At 50.2% G+C, this 24,428-nt stretch overlaps 1 protein-coding gene across 1 annotated transcript; it reads left to right on the top strand.

Moving 5' to 3' along the window:
• The first annotated feature begins 778 nt into the window (after nucleotides 1-778).
• On the top strand, nucleotides 779-23,463 carry LOC144268990 (vitamin D3 hydroxylase-associated protein-like). The gene is made up of 15 exons (XM_077824393.1): nucleotides 779-988; nucleotides 2,142-2,255; nucleotides 3,498-3,641; nucleotides 4,458-4,591; nucleotides 6,296-6,502; nucleotides 7,358-7,383; nucleotides 8,996-9,120; nucleotides 9,622-9,747; nucleotides 11,650-11,747; nucleotides 13,821-13,920; nucleotides 16,057-16,100; nucleotides 18,137-18,176; nucleotides 19,271-19,379; nucleotides 20,149-20,294; nucleotides 22,582-23,463. Exons 1-15 carry the CDS (start codon nucleotides 779-781, stop codon nucleotides 23,461-23,463), a joined length of 2,505 nt encoding a protein of 834 aa, XP_077680519.1.
• The last annotated feature ends 965 nt before the right edge of the window (nucleotides 23,464-24,428 follow it).

Here is a 24,428-nt window from a genome sequence, read left to right as displayed (position 1 = left end):
AGGGGAAGGAGATAGGGTGGGGGAATGGGGTGCAGGGAAGAATGGGAGAGGGGGAGGGAAGGGGGATGGGATGTGAGGGAGTCTGGGGAAGGAGTGAAGATGGGGTGGAGGTGTGGGGGGTTGTTGGGGGAAGGGGTAGGGGATGGGGTGCAGAGAAGGAGCGAGGAAGGGGGTGGGAATGGATGGGGGAGTGCAGGGAAGGAGCAAGGATGGGAAGGTGCAGGGTTTGAATCCCCGCCTGCTTCGTCTTTGTCTGATGTTGCTGGGAGTTAACCCCCCCAGGGGATTGGGCCCCTAGCGTCCGCCCCAGCAGGCCACCTAAGCCAGTCTGGTGCAATGGGCTGACCTTTGCTTTGCTGCTCGGTCTGGGGCCCACTTCTCCCACCAGTAGCTCCTGCTCCTGTCAGTGGAGGCTGATCAGATCCTGCAGCGACAGGACACCAGGGCGTGGGGTGAGGGGAACGGATCTTACTGGCCGCATGGCTGCACCTTGCAGAACTCCTCCTGGCAGGAAGGCCCTGCAAAATGTCCCCACTCCCACAGCCCCACTGTAGCAGGGACCTAGGCCCTTTGGGAAAGCAGGGCCTTAAAGCGAGACCCCTTGAGAAGCACCAACATCCAGCGCTTCCATTTGCTGACCCTCCTTTCGCTCCAGCGGTCGTGGTCTGTGCTGCTGGTGGCTGATCATGGGTGGTATTCGAATGGCTCCGAAGCGGCCTCTCCTTACTGGCCCTGTTGATTTCAGGGCGCCCTGGTAGCTGGTGAGGCCCGTCTCGCTATGATCCCCGAGAAGATGCGGCAGCTGCTGCCGGAGGTGGAGCTGGATCCCAGCGTTATCTCCGTCCTGCTCTGCAGCTCCACCGTGGCCTTCCTGGGGCTCAAGTGGATGGTGAAGAAGCTGGTGCAGCAGAAGATGCAGGAGGCGAGGAGGAACCGAGTGCGCGCCCTGGGACAGATGGAAGAAGCTGTCCAGCAGTTCAAACAAGAGGTGACACACCTGGGTATTCCTCTCATCCTCAGAAAGGATCATGCACGCTCATCTCATTAACAATCTCACATACATGTGTCCTGGGTCCAGCTGCAAAAAAACTCCCCTCAGAGTCGGGAGAATGAATGATCCCTGAAGTCTTGTGACTTCTGCCCAAAAGTTTCCTTTATAATCTCCTACACAGAGGGGGCTTAGCTATCAACCTCACCCCATAGCACACAGACCTGTCTCCCAGCGTGAGATTTGCTTTGTCCCCTGATCATCCAGGACCCCAGGATGGCTCCAAGCTTGCTAGCCTCACTCATGGAATAAGGAACCGCTCATGTTAAGGGCAACAGGATCAGACCCTAAATTATTTGCAAGTCTCCTACATAACCCCAGACTGTTTAGCTGAGTTGCAACCTGGTATGTCAGAATCAGTGAACTCATTTGAATGCTGTCGGAGCTACAGCCCCATCTCCTGTCTACGCAGTGACCTACCACCTGGGGAGACCCTGAGCTCATTCTTTTTTATGGGTTACATGAAATTCGACTTTACCGTGCACCCTGCCGGTAGCAGTTGGAGCTGGTGGAGCAGGCTGAATTTGATGTAATGCATTGCGTCATAGACCAAACCGCATCTGAAGTTAACAGTTCTGAGCTACGCAGAGGATTGCTATAAATAATGTGGCAGCAAGAGATCCTTAGCAATGAGTCCAGACCACATTCGGCATGGAAACTTGCAAATGAGCGTCTATGTGTCATGTACCCTATACTGCACTGATGTAAAAACTGATTTTGTTTGTGTTTTCAGCCAAATTTCCTGGGACAGCACTGGGGGGAAAAGCAGCTGTTTGCTCAGAAATTAGAACCATTTGGGAGTGAAAACAGGAAATCTTGCAGATTTTGTTCTTTTTTGGGGCCGGGGTGGAATTTGACCATCTTTGCAATGAAATGCAACTGTCTTGAATTCACAGGTCTTCAGATGTCGATGGGAATCGCAAACCCAGAGACAAGATAGAGAGAGAAGCTGACCCCGGAACTGGGGGCAATTCTTTGTGAGGGCTGGTCAGAAAACAGGGGGAAATATTTAGGGGGGAAAACAACTGATTGAAAGTTTTCACCCGCTCTGTGCTCTACACAATAATTGCCATGTATCTACTACACCTTGCAGAACCCAGAGGTACAGGCCAGTTGCATCCTCTCTCTGCCGCTTATTGAGCTGGTCAAGAAACTGAAGGAAGGTTCCCTGTCGCCAGAGAGTGTCCTCTACACGTACATGGACAAGGTGAGGAACTCATTCCTTCTTCAGGAGAGCAAGGATGTGGTTAAAGCACTGGATTGCGACTCAGGTGATCTGGCTTAAACTGTAGACTCTGACACACATTTCCCTGTGTGACCTTGGGCAAATGAATTAACCTGCCTTGAGCTCTGCTAACCAACTGTACAATGAGGATTATAATGCTCCCTTTAACTTGCTATTTCGTCTGTAAGATCTTCCAGGCAGGGACTGATGCATTATGTGTCTGAACAGTGCCTAGCACAATGGGTGGCCCTGATTTTGGTTGGGTCCTCCAGGCCTACTCTAACAGATACAATAACAATAACTGGTGCTAGATTTAGGATAAACTGGGATGGTTTGCTTAAAATTTCTCTTTGAAGTAAGTTATCAGAGTTGGTTAGATCTAGGGCTGGCCCTCTGCACTAGGGCAAATTTCCCCTGTAGATTTCTTAGGAGTTTTGCCTGGACCAATTCCACTTAGGGCTTGTCTGTCTACACACAAAATTGTTCCTGATTAGGTCCCTGGGTGGAAATGCTTATTCCAGAGACAGAATGTCTTGTTCTGTGGGGTATTAAAAACTGAAAATTGTGATCTATCACTTTAAGTTCTCAGGTTTTGCATCCAATGACGTGAGCTGTAGCTCATAAAAGCTGATGCTCAAATAAATTTGTTTGTCTCTAAGGTGCCAGGTTTTCCTTGTCCTTCTTGCACACTAGGGGGCTCTATAGGGAAGCATAAGACCTGCGTAGCACGCAGCAGCAGTCAGTCTGCAGCTAGCCAGCTAGAGTAAGGTGGAGTGAGTTGTGCCTTTTTGTTTTAAGTAGCAGCCTGTTTTGTCTCTCTCTGTTGTTGAGTTTTTTGTTTTTTTGTTTTTTGTTTTTTTTGCATTCTTGTGTGTGTGTGTTATGGGTCTGAATTCTGAGCAGTAAAGTTGTGTTACATTGTAACCTTGCAGCAAAAGTATTTTGTGTTTTTTTTTTAATCTAACTTCTCTATTTCTATGCCATGAAACACAATAAGGCATTCTTGTTTCAGAATAAGAGTGTCCACACCGGAGTTAATCAGGAATAGCTATTGCACTTTAACTTCACACCCTACCTTAATCAGAAACAACTTTCCAGCGTAGATCTTGGTACAAGGTTTTGCTTTTCTTCCTTAGTTATAAAGCATAAACTCAGATGCAGGGTGAATTAAAGGTCTAAAGAGGTGAATGACCCTTTCTTTCCCTCCTGTGGTTCCTCGGCAAGGCCTTAGAAGTGAACCAGGACGTGAACTGTGTGACAGATTTTATTCAGGGGTGCGTGCACCTGCTCCAGGAAGTGAGGACGCAAAAGAAGAAAGGGTCGTTGTATGGCGTTCCTGTCAGTATCAAGGATCCCATTGGATACGAGGTGCTTCTGTATTTCCCTTTTTTAAAGACGCATGTCATGTTGAGATAAGGGAGTGCAATACGTTGGGGTTGGTAGTAAAATACATGGACCACTGTATTGAGAGGTATAAAGAGCAATAGTTCATGTGGCTGTGCACTACTGCCCTCTGCTGGATAGAAGTGAAACTGTTCATATGTGTCAAAAGCTCTATGCTGCTGCCAGTGGACCAGAGATTCTCCTTTAGTTCAATGGGTAGGGGGCTGTGCTTTCGGAGTAGGGGGTCTGAGTTCTATCCCTGCTGATGCTGTGAAGTTCCATGTGGCTGTGGATTCATTACAGTGTCATTAAACTTCATTAAAAGTATTGGCTCAGCCCTGAAATATCGGTGAGCTTGATTACGGCTCTGCCATCAGAGTGTGAGTGCAATGAGACTGCACTGAAACAGCATCAGGGCCAGGTTGGCAGAAAGATCCCTGTGATCGATTGAGTCAGCTGCCTTGAGGGGTGTGGAGATATCAGAGGGGGGTGACTTGCAGAGGGCTGCGGGGGAAAAAGGGGGTGTCAGACTGTAAGAAGGCATCTCATGGCTGGGACTGGAGAGCAGTCAGGACATGTGGGGGAAATCGCTCAGAAATATGACCCCCAGGAGAGAGAGGAGGACCTTCAATGGAGCTGCCAGCCCTTGTATCATCATTAGTGGCCACGTACCAGAGGACACGGGGAGGCAGCTGCCTGTCCGTTTCTACCCCTCACATCAGGGCTCAGAGGTTTCATTCGTGGTGACCATGGTGTCAGTCCCGTGTATCTAACATGCTCTGTGTCTGCCCCCGTTCCAAGGGTCACGTGTCCACCTGTGGCTTGGGACAGTACCTCGGCTACCCGGAGCAAGAGGACAGCGTCTTAGTGAAGGTGCTGAAGAACCAGGGGGCCATTCCGTTTGTGAAAACCAACATCTCCCAGTGCTTGATCAAGTAATTGGCCAGTTCTCCTCGTGACAAGGATTGCTACTTTTCCATATCCCCCTGCCGTGGCGATCGGTGTGGGAGGGTGGAAAGACAGCTATTGACTCCAGTAGCCTTCAAATCTGGCTCTCAGTGCTTAGTGAGAGAGAGAAACTCCAAAGGCCAGACTGTCATTGCCTTGCCCGTGTGACTAATCGTGTTGGCTCAGATCCAAAGGTATTTAGGCACCTAACATCAGTTGAAATCAATGGGAGTTAGGAGCCTAATAACCTCTGAGGAACTGGGCCGTTGTCTTCTCTGGGACTACTCTCAGCAGCAAGGTGGTCCCAACTGGACAGTGAACATTCAAGATCCAGTGGAAGTTAATGTATCCCTTCTTTCTGTGCTCAGTGTAGGGTGCCCCCCACCCCACCAGAGAGCCTTCCCAGCGCTGCTGGGGATTTTGCTTCAGGAAGGTGCTGATGGAAAGGGCTGAGCGAGAGCCACGTGGCTCTTAGTAACTCTGTGCACTTGGGGTGGCTCAGGCCCTGCTCCCCCTTCCTGTGTTTACCTCAGAAATGCTCACACAGGGCAGCAGCAAGGGCTCTGGCAGCTCCCGCTGGGAGGAAATTTCCATGCAGTTCTCCTGCTGTGCCATCAGCCGCAATAGTCCAGGCACCTATGCAGGAGAAATATGCTGAGGTTACTGCTCTCCAACAGATAGGACCCTACCAATTTCACAGCCATGATAAACGGGTCATGGACCGTGAAATAAGTCCTTCCCTGTGAAATCTGATCTCCTCCATACTGCTGGGAGTGCCCCGGCTTGGGGCTCCTAGCTGCTAGTCCGGGCAGGATGGGGGGGGACATGACTTGTCCTTCCCCTACACTACTGCTCTCGGTGGGGAGATCAGACCCACCTCCAGAAGGAGTGCAGAAGTGAGGGTGGTACCACCCTCACTTCTGTGCTGCAGCAGTCCCAGAGCTGGGCTCGGGATGCCCCCAAATGGTCCGGAGCTCCTGGGCATGGTTAATCCATGACTGGCCAAGACTAGCAGCTGGGAGACCCTGGCTGGGGCGCTCCCAGCAGAAATGGGGAGATCAGACCCACCTCCACCTCCGGGAACCTCCTCCAGCTGCAGGAAGCTCCGGGGCTGCAAGAAATGAGGGTGGCAATCCTGTGACCCCCTACAACAGCTTTGCAATCCCCTGTGATCCCCTTTTGGGTTGGTTACAACTCTGTGAAATTTCAGATGTAAACCTCTGAAAACGTGAAATTGACTAATTTTCAAATCCTATGGCCGTGAAATTGACCAGAATGGAGTGTGAATTTGGTAGGGCCCTGCTAATAAAGGACTATATTGTAGGTGGATCAGGGGCATAATGGAAACCCAAACTTCTACCCCCCCCGCCCCCCGCCGTTGTTCTCCAGTTGTGAGCTGCGTTTTACCTTATTCACCAGCAGCAAGTGACCTGTGGTTGTCCCCCTTTATTGAGATCACCGTTGAAGTAGGAGTCAGGACATTTGGTCTTGGATGATCTGCTGGGCTCTTTTGCCCATCGGCCTCAATGGTCTTTTGAGCTGAGATTTGGGTGCTGTAGTCACTTCAGACATGTCCCGGGAAGGTGAGAGGTTAAGCAGCCCTCCGTGTCCTTCAGCACTAGAGAAGTGAATGTGATGCAGGGAACTGAGCTCACTTCTATTAACTGACTGATGCTTTCCATCTCGCTCAGCTACGACTGCAGCAACTTGATCTTTGGCCAGACGGTGAATCCGCTGAATCACAAAAAAAGCCCCGGCGGCTCCTCTGGAGGGGAGGGGGCGCTGATTGCTGGAGGAGGGTCCATCCTGGGCTTTGGGACAGATATAGGTGGGAGCATCCGCCTGCCGTCCAGCTTCTGTGGGCTGTGCGGGCTCAAGCCGACGGGCAACAGGCTGAGGTAAGTGCTGAGACCTGTTCCCAGCTGGCCCAAGGGCTGCGTTGGTTTCTGCGGCACTCACAAGGGACTGATGGTTGATTTCTGCAGAGCCCCTCACAGGTAACAAGGAGCTTCCATGGCACAGCATGTGCTGAGACCAAGTACCCCCCACCCTGAATTGCCGCCACTGGGGGTGAAAACCCATAGCCCAAAGCCAGCCTGGTCCTCGGCCTTGTGAATCAAATCCAAGCCTATTGAAAACCCAGCCCCCTCTCTCTGAGTATCATCACAGACCTTGAAAGGCTGTGTCCAAATGCCATTGAAATCATTGGGAAGACTCCAAGTGGTCTCAGTGATCTTTGGATTGGGGCCTGCATGGGCAGGTCTTGTTTTAAACTCCTTGGGACTTAATTCTGCCTTGCAGGGTATGAGTAACTGCCAGCGGCTTCATTTGGGGCCCAGATCTGTATCCTGTGGTGGAGAATAGGACCCTAGTGGATTAGGTAGAGGGGCTAGCGCTGAGCTGCTCCCCTTCCATTCTCAGTGGTTACCCCACTGAGAGGGGCACCGTATATTTCCAGATTATCTGTGCAGAAAAAGGATTGGCCTTTCCTCATTAAAGGTGATCCAGTGGGCAATGAAATCCATAGGAGCCTTTCCCTTGATTTCACTAGGTGCTGGGTCAGCTGTAAGCTGATTCATCCCACAACTGGGTGGGTTTCTCCCTTATCACTAAACTTGGCAGTTGATCTGCTGACAGATATTAAATCTATTTCTCTTGCCTGTCCCCCCTTCCCCCTTCAAATGCCTCCTATTGTTATCCACAGTATTTATGTGTTTGTTTATTTCTATCTCCCATGATCCCTCCGGAGCTAGCGGCCCTGTCAGTTACGTCCAAACAGGTGAGCCATTTTTTCAACTACCTTTTCGGTCTGAACCTCTGGCAACAGATATTAACCACGGTGAGGGTCTGCGAGAGGAACTAGACTGGGACACAGGCATTTAGGGTTCCATCCCTGGGTGACTTTGGGCAGGACACTTCACCTCTCGGTGTCCCAGTTCCCCATCTGTAAAGTGGAGGTAATAACCCTTCCTTTGTCTCTTGCCTACTTAGTCCCTTGTCCCAAAGAGATTACGGTCTGTCTTGTACAAAGCCGAGCTCCGCTTGAGACCTCTGGGTTCTACTGTAATGCAAAGAAATACTAATTATAATGGAAACTGTCCTACCTCGATGGTGAGCCACTCAGTTGGATATGAAATCTGGGAAATGCTCATTTAAGTGTAAGTTTCAGCCAAAGGTGGGATATAGTGACTGGGACTCAGATCCACCAAAACTTCCGCTGTCCCTAGAATCATAGAATATTAGGGTTGGAAGGGACCTCAGGAGATCATCTAGTCCAACCCCCTGCTCAAAGCAGGACCAATCCCCAATTAAATCATCCCAGCCAGGGCTTTGTCAAGCCTGACCTTAAAAACTTCTAAGGAAGGAGATTCTACCACCTCTCTAGGTAACATATTCCAGTGTTTCACCACCCTCCTAGTGAAAAAGTTTTTCCTAATATCCAACCTAAACCTCCCCCACTGCAACTTGAGACCATTACTCCTTGTCCTGTCCTCTTCCACCACTGAGAATAGTCTAGAACCATCCTCTTTGGAACCACCTCTCAGGTAGTTGAAAGCAGCTATCAAATCCCCCCTCATTCTTCTCTTCTGCAGACTAAACAATCCCAGTTCCCTCAGCCTCTCCTCATAAGTCATGTGTTCCAGACCCCAATCATTTTTGTTGCCCTTCGCTGGACTCTCTCCAATTTATCCACATCCTTCTTGTAGTGTGGGGCCCAAAACTGGACACAGTACTCCTAGGAATAGCCTCTCTTCCCATCCATGCTCCCTAGCCCTTCAAGAAGGGCGCTCTCTTCCCATACACTCTCTTTTCTGCCCTCCTGACGCATGGACTTCTTGCTGTGTCCCTCCCTGGCTCAGCTCTGGGACAGGCTCAGGGGGTCAATTTCTCCAGTCCTCACTCAGGCAGACCTGTTTTGTGACAGCCCCTTATTAGACCATAGAAAGCCCTTTATTCATGCCGGGCTAACTATTCACAGCTCTGCCCCCGGGACCTTGAACTTGGACCTTATCCACATTTTGGGGGGGAGGAAATGCTTTTCTGTGTGTGTTTGTGTGTGTGTGAGCGTGCACACGTGCAGGGGGGTGGGTGGGTTCCTTCTTTCTCCAAGATTTGGTACCGTAGGAGCAGTTCCGTCAGAGATGCTATATGGGCAGAGTGCACCTGAGGAGGTCAAACTTAGACATAAATGGAGTTTTTTATTCCATGAGCTGCACAGTTCATTCTAGATCTTCAAAATATTAATTTACCTCTATTATCACAACTGTAGACAGACATGGAGACTGGTGTGTATGCTACAGGCATACCTGGCCTTGATACACCTGGCTACTTTGGGTGAAGCTCAAACATTTGGCTTAGTGGTTAGCTGCATGTGTGTTCTTTTACTCCAGTTACAGGAATGGTCGGGCCAATGGCGAGGGACGTGGACAGCCTGGCTCTGTGCATGAAAGCGCTCCTGTGTGACGACATGTTCCGCCTGGACCCCACAGTGCCACCCCTGCCCTTCAACGAGAAGGTAGGTCATTGAATGGTGACCAATAACATTAGACAGTCACACTGATTAGGCTCCCTCTTTTGCTGAAATTTACGTTGTGGTCTAAAAAGCCATGATGATGTTGGCTTAGTTGGCCAACGTCTTCACATTCTACGACCCGGTATCCTTGGGGTCAGGGTGTGGGAGGACATCCTCTGGGGACCCTCTGACATGGGGAGGCCCTGGAATGTGTGGGGCTTGAAGGAGGCTGTTGGCTAGAGCCTTGGAGACAGAGAGAATAACAGATCTGAGCACCCATGATGGAATCACAACCACAGGGCTTGTTGGGAGAGAGAACTCACTGGGGACAGGATCTTTGAGTTGGGAGAAGGGAGGGATCAGAATCAAGACCTCCTAGGATTGGGCTGAGGATGGAGGTTTGCCCATCATTAGCCCCAGCTGGGAAGAGTCTGGTCGATAGTGGTTTAATCCCATTTTCCCCACAGTTCTGGAGACGTTAAGGACAGGTATGTCTCCTTTCAGGTGTACTCCAGTTCCACCCCCCTTCGGATCGGGTACTATGACACGGATGGCTATTTCCTGCTACCTCCTTGCATGAGACGGGCTGTGAATGAAACCAGGATGCTGCTGCAGGAGGCTGGACACATGGTACGTTCAGTGGCATCAGCCTGTTCGTTCATAGCCAGATTCATTCATAGGGTCCATGTAACTACATGAATCAAAGTGATAAGGAGAAGCAACCTGACTGACTGCAAGGTGTAGGTTAATTAACCCTCTGAAGCCTACCAGGTCTCATGCCAGATGGCAACAGAGAACCATATATTTGTACCTAGTTATCACACTACCTTGATTGTGATTGGGATGAAACATAGAATGATTAAAATGCCTTTCACAAACACAGGAGGATCAGCTAACGAGAAGATCTTGCAACTAGAGATAGTTAGGAACTGGAATTTTTGTTCCATGGGAAATTCCAACATTTCAGAAAAATATTTTTTCCTGAACCAGAATGAAAAACCGAAATTTCAACACTTCCTATGAAACAAAACTCTTGAAAACTTTGCTTCAGCTCAATTGGTGTTTTGTTTAATTTTCAATTTCAGTGTCGTTTCCGTTTTGACTTTTGGCATGTGGTTTTTAAATTTTAAAATACACTTCAACATTCTTGAAATGCTTCATTTTGATACTTTTAAAAGCAAAATTTGGTTGAAATCAGCATGTTCCTGTGGAATTTCAGTTTCGATAAAATGGCATTTTCCGATGGAAAAAGACATCTTCAGCCAGCTCTAATTTCTCTCCTTTCCATTCAAAGGTAGCACTCAGACTTCCTCCTGCAAATTAGCGTTTAAGACTCTGTCTAGGTATTTCTACTGTACTCATATCTGTGCCGTGTAGTCTCTCCATTGGATGTAAATTATTCATCCAATTTCAGGCTACTAGGTAAGTTGTTCTGGGGAACAGACGGATGCTCTCAGTAATTCTTCTGTGTTACCTGGCCCCACTAAAGTCTGGAGTATCTTTTGCTCTTAATTTTAAAAACAAAAACAAACACAGTATTTATGTAAAGACTTGTGGGCCAGCTGGAGTAAACTGGTGACCTCAGTGGAGCTATGCTGGTTTTATTTTTGCCAGCAAAGGACCTGATCCTATGTGTTTTGGTGTTGCTTTTACACTTTGGCAAAATGGTTTTAGTGACTAAGAAACTGGGAGTTGCACCTGACTCTCTGTGGACTTCCCATGTGACTTTGGGCAAATCACTTATGTTCTTTGGGCCTCGGCTGTAAAAGGAGGCTAATCAGACCTTTAGAGGGTGCTTTTGGTTCTTTGGCTAGAAGATGCTGTACGGTATGACTGTATGGTATTACTTTTAGTAAGACAAAATGTCAAAGAAAAAGGATAAATTGAATAAAATAGGAAAAGCTTTCTCTCCTCTCCTCTCCTCTCCACTTTCTTTTAAAATCTAAGTATTTACACCCATATTACGCAGGAACTCCTAAAAAAACCCCACAGCCATTGATGAGCATTATTACACTCCTAGGTGTGTTCATGTCATCTAGCAAATGAGCCTAGGCAGGAGTTAAAGGATGATAATATTATGGGCTACTATGCGGCTTGCACCCTTAGAAGTGTCCCGGGTGCAGATGGGTGCTGAGCGAGAGTCCTGTTTGTACTGCAGATCTTGGCTATGTGGAGGTAGGGTGGTCTTGTGAAGAAAGCACTGCAGTGACACTCCGGAGATCTGGGTTTAATTCCTGGCTCTGCCAGGCAATCCCCTTTTCTCTTCCTTCGCCCAGTTATTTGTCCAATATAGTTTGATTGTAAGGGCAAGGGCTGCGTTGCAACAGAATTGGGTTGCCTACATCCCTTAGGACCTTTCAGATTGCACTGCAAGTCCTTTGGGGCAGGGACTGGCTCTTACCATGTGTACGTACAGCGCCCAACGCAGCGGGGGCGCCAATTTCAATTGGGGCCTCTGGATTCTACCAGAATATAAGTAATCGCAAGGAAGTATTGTCCCCTGGTTTATGAACCACCTCGTCTTTCACGCAGCTGATCCCGTTCATCCCCCCCCGGATCGACTACGTCATGAACGAGCTCTTCATGAAGGGCCTGTTTGCCGATGGCGGCGCGGCTTTACTTGAGAAACTGTAAGTGTGACCTAGCCCGCCCATGCGCAGCGGGGTGGGTGGAACTAGCGACAGCAGGCTGGGGCTCCACAACGAAGCCCTGGAGTGAGGGAAAGAGCAGCAGGCAACTGGGACCATGGCCTAGCAGTGCTGCGGGCCTGTCTGCTCTGCCTTCCATGGAGTCCCGCCTGCTTCCAGCCGGGGCCAATGTGGTCCGGATCTGCTATAGGAGGGGCTGGTCCTGACAGGCCGGGGGAGCTAAGCCCCACCAATGAGGCAGTGCTTAATTTGTAATGAAAGAGGTGCCGGGGCTCAAGCAATGTTTTTACACTCATACCTGGTGCAGCAAGCCCAGAGGTGCTGGGGCGCTGAGCTGCCCGGCCCAGAGGTGCAGCGGTTTGGGTGTGTGGGAGGGGGCTCAGGGCTAGGGGCACAGGGTTGGGCGTGCAGGGGGGTGCTTACCTTGTGGTGGGGGGGCTCCCACTGGCACAGCCCTGCAGCTCCTAGGTGGTGGAGGGGCTGGGGGGGCTCCGCGCTGCCCACACCCACAGGCCCTGACCCCGCAGCTCCCTTTGGCTGCAGTTCCCGGCCAATGGGAGCTGCTGTAGCAGGTGCTCGTGCCCCTCCACCACCTAGGAGCTGCAGGGACGTGGAGCCAGGGAGGGAGCTCCTGTCAGCCCCACCAACCGCCCTGCCCAGCACCAGCAGGGGTCCCAGGCCACCTCCCCCAGCACCCGTGGCATCCCGGACAACCCCCCCACCCCCCCAGAGCACCTACGGTCCCCTGCCCAAGTTTTAGTCACAGGTATTTTTAGTAAAAGTCATGGACAGGTCACGGGCGGTGACTTTTTGTTTACTGACCGTGACCTGTCCATGACTTTTACTAAAAATACCCGTGACTAAAATGTAGCCTTAGATATGTCTGCACTACACACACAGCGTGTCCAAGCCTGTGCTTGAGCATCCACACCGCTTTGTAATCCTGGGTTTATAGTTGCGGGACCTGGGTCTCCCAGCTATGCTCACACGTCCATCCTGCACCACACAGACCTTCTGACTCAGCTCTGTGGCTTGAGCTGTGTCCACACTGCAGAATGACAGGGCTTGGACCTGAGTTTCAGTGGGACTTGGGCTTTGACCGCCCCCCAAGCAGGGTCTTATGACCTGGATCTGGAGCACTTGCAGACCTGAGTCACGTGGATGTGGGTGTCGATGGAAGTGGGGCTTGTGCGCAAACCTGAGTCAGAGCCTGGGCTTAGTGTGCGGTGTAGTCGCACTCGGAGATTGCAAGGGGCAGAGGAAGGAAGCGTTGAACTGGGAATACGGCCTTCAGCTGGGCTATTGGGGTTCGGCCACAGAGCATGGGGCCAAATGTCATTTTGCCTGCTGCTTGAGCCCCACCACTTGTTCTGGGCACCAGCTGCCACTGGCCTAGAACCTCTGGGCCAGTTCCTGTTGGGCATACCCTGGCGTTTATCCAGGCAAGGGGTCAGCCAATAAGCCAGCTGGTGCCACTGAGTGATGCCATGAAGAAGAGTAACATGATAACCTAGGCTACTGCTGTAGGGAGGCTAGGAGGCAGGCTTTTCCAGCCTCTTGCTTAATAACAGGGGAGTGTTTATTTCTTGCACCTTATGCAGTGGCTAGCGCACAGGTCTGCAAGTCAACTGATCTGGTGACTGCCTCTTTGCAGGAGCCTGGCCTGGTCTCCAGGGGATCTCTCAGTCTTAGGTGTACTCGTTTGCAAAGAACGTTGATCTCCTTGGCTGAAAGGGGCTAGCTGAGGTCCGTATTATATAATGAAAAAAGAAAAGGAGAACTAGTGGCACCTTAGAGACTAACCAATTTATTTGAGCATAAGCTTTCGTGAGCTACAGCTCACTTCATCGGATGCTTACGAAAGCTTATGCTCAAATAAATTGGTTAGTCTCTAAGGTGCCACAAGTCCTCCTTTTCTTTTTGCGAATACAGACTAACGTGGCTGCTACTCTGAAACCTGTTATATAATGAATGTCAGACATCTTCTGGCTAGGAATCAGCACTGGATAGGCCCATGGCTCATCCTGACTGCCTCCTTTCTGTCTCCCTTCCCAGTGAACTGGAGACTGTGGATCCCAACTCCTGCTCCCAGATCAATTGCTACAAACTCCCCTTTCTCCTGAAGAAGATTCTGGCTTTCCTCACCAAACCCCTGGTAAGTTACCTCTTCTTCCCTTCAGTGCCGGAGAGAGGGCACGTTTCACACTCACAGCTGGCTCAGGGGGGACTTAGGCCCCGATCCTCAAAAGGGCTAGGCACCTAATTCCCATGGACATCAATGGGAGACAGGTACCTAAATTCCTTTGAGGTCTGGTTCTGCTCTCACTCAGAGTGGCTTCAGTGCACTTACTCCTGATTTACACAGGGCGAGTGAAAAGCAAGCAGGCCCCCAGAGTATAACCATCTCCTTCTGGGTAACACGTAGTGTATTGACACAGTTTGGGATAGTTGCTCGGGGAAAGGGTCAACATGGTAACCCGGCTTAAAGCCCAGCTTGTAACCTTACATCCTGAGTTAGCTCACTACAGCGTTATTCCTGACTATCAGTGTGAACCACGAACCATCACACCGGACACTGAGTGCAGGAGATGCCTAGGAACAAACTTATAACTCAGAAATGTTGGTGAGCAAGCCAGGACATGGACACTAGGGAGAGACACAGGGGTGGATCCATGGGGCTTTGGAGTCCAGTGAAACACTCCTTGGAAAATCTAAACAATGGGAGTGGTCCTCTCTCCATATAGGAATGTGCACAGCCTCCATAACCTTCAGTTCTGAATTCCTCCCAGCCCCCTGGGAGGCAGAGCAGGGATCCCCATTGCAGCTGAGACAAGTGACTTGCCCAAGGACACATTAGAAGTCAGTGACAGAGCTGAGAATTGAACTTAGCTCTTCCAACATCCCAAGTCCCTGGGCTAGCCTTCCTCTCTTTGTGAGGCTCTTTAAACATTAATGTTGTTTTTCTGGTTGGTTTAAATACTCAGCCGGTCAAATTTTCCCTTGGGCAGAAGCCTAGCACTAAGCTATCCCGGGGCTAAAGTGCGACTTATGTGAGTAATAGAGTTTGTGCTGACCTTCTGCATGGGGTGAATTTCACCCATCAGGCAAGATGTAAACTGTTTTCCATCCTCTTTCAAGCCACAGCCTTAAGGGAAGAGAGTCTCTCTAGTGGCCAGAGCAGGCACATAGGAATCAGGATTCCTGAGTATTATTCCCAGTTCTACAGCTGATCACTGTGCCTCAGTTTCCTCATCAGCAAAGTGGGGATAATGATTCATGCTTACGTTGAGATCCTCAGCTGTAACACGCTGTGCAAGCACAGCAGAGTCTCGTTAGTATTTTGATTTTGCAGAATTAAATGTTTGGGAAAGATACATGAAGTTAGATCATTCATAATTAGGGGCCTACTAAAGTCACGGCCATGAAAAATGCATCACGGACCGTGAAATCTGGTCTTCCACTGTGAAATCTGGTCTTTTGTGTGCTTTTACCCTATGTGATACAGATTTCCCGGGGGAGACCAGCATTTCTCAAATTGGGGGTCCTGACCCAAAAGGGAGTTGCAGGGGAGTCACAAAGTTATTTTAGGGGAGTCACGGCACTGCTACCCTCACTTCTCGCTGATTTCAGAGCTGGGCGGCCGGAGAGCGGCAGCTGCTGGCCGGGCGCCCAGCTCTGAAGGCAGCACCCCGCCAGGAGCAGCGCAGAAGGAAGGGTGGCAATATCATACCAGGCCACCCTTTACTTCTGCATTGCTGCTGGCGGCGGCTCTGCCTTCAGAGCTGGGCGCCCAGCCAGCAGCTGCCGCTCTCCGGCCGCCCAGCTCTGAAGGCAGCGCCGCCGTCAGCATCAGCGCAGCCGTACTGCAACCCTCCCCCCCTACAAGAACCTTGCGACCCCCCCCCCCCAGAACTCCTTTTTGGGTTAGGACCTCTCCAATTACAACACCATGAAATTTTAGATTCAAATAGCTGAAGTCATGAAATTTATGATTTTTAAAATCCGATGGCCAGGAAATTGACCAAAATGGACCGTGAATTTGGTAGGGCCCTATTCATAATCTTCAGTTTTGTCACTAAAAGATTGTGCCCATGGTAAGTTTGTTAGTGGATCACTTGCAGTGTCTGTGCTTGCTTGACAAAATGTGCATCCCGGCGTGTGCCACATCAATGCCTCTGGAGCTGTTTGAGCAGAACCCCTTCCACTGAAAACCTTTCTCGACGATCTGCCCTGATTCTGGCTTCCCGATGATGATGATGATGCTCATTGACGGTTTTATGTCTCTTTTCAGTTCCCTCGATTCTCCAGTTATTTGAATGCACTGTGTGGAGTGTGGTAAGAGGCGGTTTTTTCAACTTTAATTCTGTTCAAGTAACTGTAGAAAATGATGATTTCACAGTACAGTTTATAGCCGTGTAGAAGCAGAAAGATCTTTCCAGCACAAGTTCCTTGCTTCAGAATGACTTTGCTGGGCTGACATCTGATGGCATTGTTCCTGGGACATCACCGTGAATTGTGACGTATGTTCCGTGTAGAATCAACAGGGGTGGGTGAATGGATTGTAAATACTTTTGAACCAATTGTGAAATTGTTACTGCCACCTATCGATACAATTGAAAGGTTGCAAGCGATCCTTAGAGCAAGCATGGAAACTGCTATTACCAGCTGCTGGGGAGAATAGTCCTGTGAACAGTGACTGATCATTTGCATATCGTCACAGAAGGGCATGATGTGGGGGAGGGTATAATCCATGAATAGTTATTGTTCTAGGATCTGTGTTAATTATGTCACGTCCAAGTTCCTATTCTGGCTTCATTTTGAATCCCTGTGTCAATGTTAAAAGCTGCTGCCATAACACACAACGCAGTCTAGAAAGGATGGGGGTTGAATGGAAGAGAAACTGAGGCAAGGTTGGGTTGCAGGGGAATTCAACTGGGAGGAAAAAAATTAAATTCTCAAAGCAAAATATAGGGACATTTCCGATTTGAGGCTTGTTTTCTAATTAAAAACCAAGGAATCCATGGGGTAGAAGAGTGTAAAGAAAATGGACCAAATCTTATTCCTCTGTGTAGCTCTCCTATTGGTGAATAAGGCCACATCAGTTCCTTGTACAGTGTGTGTGTTACAAAGTGCATGGCAAACAGAAGGACAGATCTTTTGTGTAAATAAGCACGGCTCTCTTGACTTCAGTGGAGCTAGGCAGGCAATAGCTCAGGATCTGGCCCAGAATGTCCACTCCAGTGAGGGGAAAAACATGACATCTGGGTGAAAGAGTCTGAGAAGGGTTGCAGCTTCCTGTGGACTAGAAAGACCCTGGCTGAGAATCGGTGAGCAGCGGCTGTGTTCACCTGATCAGTCTCAATGACGCTTTCAGCTCAACAAAGCATTTGCGCACAGGCTTATGTCAACGAGACCGAGGCCTGGTCTACGCTACCGAGTTAGGTTGACCTAAAATGCAGCTCCCACCGATGTAACTTGCCCACTGCACCGACTTCATAGCCCCACCTCCGTGAGAAGCGTAGCGCTTAGGTCGATGCAGTTAGGTCGACCTAGCGTCTGTGTCGACGCTTCGTCACTTACATTGACGGGTGCTGCCTTTCAGAAGCCGTCCCACAGTGCCCCACCCTGACAGTGGACACGTAGACCCCTGCTCCTGTGTGGATCCCTTCTGCTTTCACTGCCGCTCTGGGCAGGCGCCGAGCTCCTTGCAGGATTGGGGCCCTGGTGATGATGATGAGTGATCACTTTAAGAATTTAGACCTACTATGTCGAGGTGCTACTGAGTTTCCTGGAAATTAAAGGACCCAATAGATTTCTGCAGGAGCTACACAGTTCATAGAATATCAGGGTTGGAGGCGACCTCAGGAGGTCGTCCAGTCCAACCCCCTGCTCAAAGCAGGACCAATCCCCAATTTTTGCCCCAGATCCTTAAATGGCCCCCTCAAGGACTGAACTCACAACCCTGGGTTTAGCAGGCCAATGCTCAAACCACTGAGCTATCCCTTTCCCCTAGAGCCAAATTTTTTTATCCCCTTCAAATTTCAGGGCTATCTGAATCAAGGCTCTTGGTTCAGGCCTTTGCAGAAACGGGCCAGCTATGAAATTTGGACCCCAGTTATTCTCCTGGGCCCATTCCAAATTCCCACATATTTGAAGCGTGTTTTGTGTTAAAAGAGAGTTATGTTGCCTGGCATATCTAGAGGGGGGTGTCAGTGTGTTAAGAAACCGGATGGCGACTGCATTGTGCTTTATCGATATTTCATCCATTCACACACCACCCATATGGAGACACTGTGTCCAAATTTGGTAGTGAACCAGTCACCTGCCCGCTCAATAATCTCTGTCACTTTTTTCTGTCCGGCTAATTTTAGGTCGCCGAAAGAATTCTCGAAGCTGCATGCTGCATTGATGGTAATGTGACTTTTTCAATAGAAAAGATAAAAAGCACTGTTTTTAGACAGGAAATGAGGAAATGAACTATTGCCCCAGTCTCATAGTGGCCATTGCACTGTCAGTTGCATTGTCATCAAGTGATACAACCTTTAAACCAAAATCCTGTAAGCTCTTCACCCTACAACAGCACCCATTGGGACACATGCAAACTCAGCTCTTCTGGATTGGACATCTAGGCTTCTGCTAGCATCTTCCATGCCACCAAAGAGTTTGTATGCAGTCCCAGCAGCATGGAACATTAGCAGGAAATTACCAGCCATATATATTGGAGAGGGAATTTTCTGTGAATATTTTAACTTTTCTAACTAGGCTCTTTTACCAGGCCTAGCCTAGTGGTATCTGAATATTTGTGCTGTGTTCATGCTATGTGTTTACTTTCCATAAATATTCTAGTAAACAAGCTTTACTAGTGCATGTGCAGGTCAAAAGGAAATTTTATGCACAAATAGTCAGTGACAGTGAATCTCGAATTGCAGAACTAAAACCAACCACAATGCAAACTTTGAAGCTCAGAGAACTATCCCTTCAAATATGCAATTTGAAATTTGCGCGGCTGTTAGTTAGGCCCTGCACACAAATCATCTAATCCAGGAACAGAAATCATCTCACGGGACCGATCAACCTATCAGGTCTTTGATCAACTGATCAAAGGAGGGAGTTCAAATATTCCCACTAAGCTATTTGCAAACAATCTGCAGATCAAGACTTAGGCATTGGAGAAATTGGTAAATCGTGTGGAATAAGGAATATATAAGAGAATTTTCCAAACTGTTTGCAGAGGGTGAAACTCATACCATGCCATGCAGAGGAGCAAGCACAAGAGCTGTGTGCTACTTAAATCTTACCTAAACCCTCATTGACATAGGGTCCATAAGAGTTGTTCTGACCCTCTATAGGGGTCAATTCCACCTGTTATTTTCTCCAAATTACTCACCCAGATCACCTCGTGGGGACTTAATGTTTATAAAGCACAATCAGATCCTCAGAGCAAAAGCCAAGTGTTATAATTACATCCTACAAATTGGGGCAATCCTGGTGCTGCCTTGTTCTAGATATACCGAAGGGAATTCCTCTCCAGATGGAGAGACCTGGATCTGGATGTCGTCCTGTGTCCTGTGTTAGGCCCTGCCTTCACCCTGGGGTATCCTGGGAGACTCATTGGTAAGTTGCAGTGCAAGAAAGAACTGGCCTAAGGCATCCTGCAAAATTTGAACCAAACCAAACCTCTTTGGTGGGTCAGGAACCTTTGATTAACTCTTTCTCCCCTCTCCCCGGTTTTTGCCAGCATCTGAAAACTGCAAGCCATTAAATCTCAGTCTGGTTGGGTGTCTTCAGAGCCAGGCCATTGTATAAAGAGAGAGGCCGTTTACCAGATCCCCAAAGTGGGGAGAAATGGATTCTGTGTTTGAAGCTGATCGATTCTGATTTCTCTCACGGATTTTGCAGTGTCAGGATACTAGACCCCTGGTTAGGTTCTTCCTCCCAGGGAACTCCAGATTTTATATTGTAACAGGATGGGTGGTAGCTATAGACACTCCTGCTCTCAGGAAGTTCCCGGGGCTACGCTGCACAGCAAGCTGACAGCCAAGCAGTCCCTGTTGGCTACAGATTTTATACACTGATATCCAAAGTAAGATTTGAACTCCCAAGAATGCTAGAGGCTCAAGGTGCCGGCGTTCAATCAGCTAGTGCAGGTGTGTGTCACTGCCTTGTCCTGGAGACAGTGAGAATTGGGTACTTATGTAACAGGCCCCTGCACTGCTAAAAGCTGAGTGGAATGCTCCTTTAGCTCAAGTGGCAGGTGTCTCTGCTTTTGGAGCGGGAGGGTCTGAGTTCGAGCCCTGTTGCTGCCAGGATAATCCTAGTGTGCAGTAACAGAGTCCTATATGGCCCCGGATTTATTACCATATTCTGTGCATCCCATTTCCAGCTGCTGTTTCCTCTACCATGTTGTACAATGTCTTAAACTTCCCTGCCGGGGTTGTGCCGGTCACCACCGTTACGGAGGCTGATGAGGAAAATCTGAAGCATTACACAGGGCACTACGATGACCCCTGGGATAGGAGACTGAGACAGGTCAGTTTCACAGTGATGAATCTCCATTGTTTTATGGCATAGGCAGGTTAGGATTTGGGGGCAGCACGGCCTTTTTTCGACAGATCTTGCTATATCTCATGATAGCAAACTGTCCAGGCCAGATGCAGATTTCACAGGTGAATGATTCCCTAGATCCATAGAGTCTACATGTTTCAGAGCAAGGGTGACTGTCCACCATGGCGTGTAGATAACAATCCATTATAATGACCAGGCTAGTGTGTATTTGTGCACCACTGCCCTCTACTGAATGGAATCAGAACTGCTCCACTGTGTGCCATTGGCTCTATATTGTTCATGATGATTTTCCTTTAGCTCAAGCCGCAGGGAGCTATGTTTCTGGAGTGGGCGGGTTGGAGTCCTGGCCTTGAGGTTGCGATGGCATTCTGAGGGGCCATGGCAGCCGGGGGATGTCTTAGGTGGCCATAGACCGTTCTAATATCCACAGACATGGAAGCTGTCATACCGATCCCAATGAAGGGGTTACTGAAAGATCACAGGGTGGTTGCTTTCTAGTTTATTGTCTCCTTGCGGATTGTGAGTGTTGTACAGTAGACCTTGTCTCTCTCTTTGGTAGATAGGGCCTGTAGCGAAGTCGATGACTCACTGGTGCGGTGCCTCCTGCTGGTCGTCTTGGGAATTAGCTCTCCAGCAGACGGCGCGCCTCCTCCTGACCAGTATCTCACCTGCCACTGGCCCCGTGTCCCTCCTAGACCCCAGTGCCCCTTATCCTGGGTTCTGCCCTTGCAGTACCCCCACATTCTGGGTCCCCCCTCCCAGGGGAACCCCCAGCCCTCTAAATCCACATTGCCTCAGTGGCTACTGCCAGTCATCATCTAGCCCCCGCTCACTGGGGCAGACTGCAGTCCGTAATAGCCACTCATCATTGGCAAGGGGTTAGGACCCGCTGCCTTTGCCTATTCCCGGGCTGCCCCTCTGCAGCCCCAGTACCTTTTTGGGCCTTTAACAAGGCCTGCAGCCTGGGGAGTTACCAGGCTGGAGCTCCCCAGCTCCCCTGCCCTAATCCCCAGCACTGCTCTGCCTCAGGTATCCTTCTCTCCCAGGCAGCCAGGTCCTTTTCTCTCCAGAACTAGAGAGACTCCTCCAGCTTCTGGCCCACAGCCCTCTTATCGGGGCCAGCTGGGTCCTAGCTGAGCTGGCCACAGCTGGCTGCTTCCCCAATCAGCCTAGCTTTCCCAGCCGCAGCCCTCTCCAGGGCTGCTTTTAACCCCTGTTCTGCGGGAGTGGGGCAGTCGCCCCACTACAGGGACCAAATCTGCTCTGCAGAGCAGAGAGGCTACTGCCTCGATCCACTGCGACAGGGTCCCTGCTGGGCCAGGGAAAATTTCCCTGGGGTTGGCTGGGCCGCTGTGTCCTGGAGAGCACTCTAGCGGGTGGCCACCTGTGCACAGCCAGGCCCACTAGCTCATGGCTAGCTTTGCTGCTGATGGCAAAATAACCTGCAACCCAACTCCCCTGGGGAACATGGGTCATGGCCTAACATATTACCAGCTGCACTCTTGGCCCCAGTGCAATCACAGGGTGTGATGACAGTGCATGTAGATATACCCAAGGGAGCTTTCATTGAGCTGGCCATGAATGCTCCAGCGTGGGATGTACAAGCCAGCCCAGAACCCTGGATAATGACTTGCGTCCACGGCTGCAGCTTCACTGCTCCTGAGCTAGCCAGATTAAAGCTGGAGGGGGTATGTCTGCAGGGGGGTACCCGTAGTCCAACCTTGGGTCCTGTGGACGGATCCTTCCGTTCTTCTTTCACAAAGAGAAGGAGGCTCCAGACCAGGGGTGGCCCACCTGAGCCTGAGAAGGAGCCAGAATTTACCAATGTACATGGCCGAAGAGCCCCAGTAATACATCAGCAGCCCCCCAGCAGCCCCCCCCAACCCCGCTCCCAGCACCTCCCATCCACCGGCAGCCCTGCTAATCAGCGCCTCCCCCTCCCTCCCCGCACCTCCCAATCAGCTGGTTCGTGGCGTGCAGGAGGCTCTGGGGGGGAGGAGGGAGGGCACTGCAGACTCAGGGGAAGGCCCAGGAAGGGGTGCAGTGGGGGCAGAGCCAGGGGTTGAGCAGTGAGCACCCCCCAGCCCATTGGAAAGTTGGGGCCTGGTGCCTAGACAAGGAGCCGCACATTAACTTCTGTGGCTCCGGAGCACAGGTTGGCCACCCCTGGTCTACAGGCCCGGCTCCGCATGGCAGCACAGGTCCTTTGAGTGTCCCTAATAATATTCCACTGCTTTTCTCTCCTCCGCAGGCTGTGGAAGGAGCCGTGGGGCTGCCCGTGGCGGTGCAGTGCGTGGCTCTTCCCTGGCAGGAGGAGCTGTGCCTTCGGTTCATGAAGGAGGTGGAGAGACTGGCCCAGAGGCAGAAAAAGCAAACTGAGGATAACTTACAGCATGGAGGGGCCCAGGCTGATGCGGGAAGAGATTTGGAGAATGATGTGCAAAGAGTGCTATCTCATACATCGGGGCAAAGTGACATGCAAGCGCAAGCATCCCGCACGACCGTGCAAACGAACATGCTAATGGATGTGCAAAGAACACTAGCTCAAACTGATCTGGCCGCTGACGTGCAAAGTGATGTGCAAACAGAAGCCTCCCTCATGACTCTGCAAACGAATGTGCAAAAAACAGGACCTCAAACTGATTTGTTAGCTGACTTGCAACCGCACATGTCCCCGCAGTCCTCCGGCCTTGATGTGCAACCAGACGTGCAAACACAACTAACCCACCCTGACAGTGAAACAATGCCATGCCAACCTGATGTGCAAACACAACTAATCCAACCTGATGTGCAACCCGACGTGCAAACAAAACTAACCCAATGTGACATGCAACCTGACGTGCAAACACAGCCTTCCCAACCTGACATGCAAACACAACTAACCCAATGTGACATGCAACCTGACGTGCAAACACAGCCTTCCCAACCTGACATGCAACCTGACGTTCAAACACAACCAACCCACCCTGACATTGAAACACAACCATGCCAACCTGACGTGCAAACACAACCAACCCACCCTGACATTGAAATACAACCATGCCAACCTGACGTACAAACACAACCAACCCCACCGGACATTGAAACACAACCATCCCACCATGACGTGCAAACTGATGTGCCAACTGCCTAATGAACGAGGCGTGCTCTGCCTTATTGGGGACCAGAAGTGAAGAACACCACGTGCAGCTGAAAGGAGAATTTGGATCAGCTGATGTAATTACCCACATCTCCGTTTGATTAGGACACCAGAACCAACCCCTCAGCTCTTGTGAAAAGTGCCAAGGTTTGGTCACGAGAACTACATTTGAACTCCCAAAGTTGGCACCTCCCCCCATAGCACAGTGCCCCCTAGCACAGAACTGGGGCATTTGTTCAACATGGAATCCACGAAGAGAGAAACCAAATAAATCCCTGTTTGCAATTCCGAGAGCCCGTGGGGTTTGTGAACCTCGGGAGGTGGAGAAATTGAATGGCTTCTCTTAATGGCCAATGGCTAAACCTCTCACAACGATCCTCTCCTCTTCAGGGAAGCTTGCAATGCTCAGTGCTTTCAGTGCTCTCAGGAATGTGGCAAGTGAGTCTCTTAAAGTCATCAAAAAAAGCCAGGCCCTAATTACATTTCTTCAGCCGGGGTGTGGGTGGGGGGTGGGGGGTGGGGGGGTTAGTGCTTGCGAGGTGCTCAGGTGCTAGAGTCCAAGAGCCTCTATGCAAACAGATGGGGGGGCAAAAAAAAGGGACTTCCCGCCCAAGCCCAGCTTTCACTTGTGTGACCCATGGCAGCCTTTGAATTCAGGGCTCCAGAGGTGAACGGCTGATGGCCAAGCCAATTTTCTAACCATTCTGGAGGAAACAAATAGGATAGAAATTGACTCAAAACACTTCGGCTAGCTAAGCTCCCAAAAGCGTTTCAGACATTGAAAGCCTAATATGCAGTGCTTCGTTTGTGTTGGAGTTTGCCAGGACTGAGCCCAAGCACCTCCAGGTCTGGCAGTTCCTAGCCCCGGCACCTCCAGGCCTGGCGGTTCCTAGCCCCGGCACCTCTGGGCCTGGCAGCTCAGAGCCCCGGCACCTCTGGGCCTGGCAGTTCCTAGCCCC

The sequence above is a fragment of the Eretmochelys imbricata genome, chromosome 8 (genome assembly GCF_965152235.1).
Source record: "Eretmochelys imbricata isolate rEreImb1 chromosome 8, rEreImb1.hap1, whole genome shotgun sequence".
NCBI classification, from domain to species: Eukaryota; Metazoa; Chordata; order Testudines; family Cheloniidae; genus Eretmochelys; species Eretmochelys imbricata.
The sequence above is the reverse complement of the archived record's forward strand: the minus strand, read 5'-3'. Positions and strand labels throughout refer to the sequence as shown.

Excerpts from the sequence above, each read along its gene's own strand:
- LOC144268990 (XM_077824393.1), top strand. The coding sequence starts at position 779 with ATGATCCCCGAGAAGATGCGGCAGCTGCTGCCGGAGGTGGAGCTGGAT. Across the intron at positions 3,642-4,457 it reads AGGATCCCATTGGATACGAG|GGTCACGTGTCCACCTGTGG; the intron begins GTGCTTCTGTAT and ends CCCCGTTCCAAG. Across the intron at positions 18,177-19,270 it reads AGCTGCATGCTGCATTGATG|ATATACCGAAGGGAATTCCT; the intron begins GTAATGTGACTT and ends GCCTTGTTCTAG.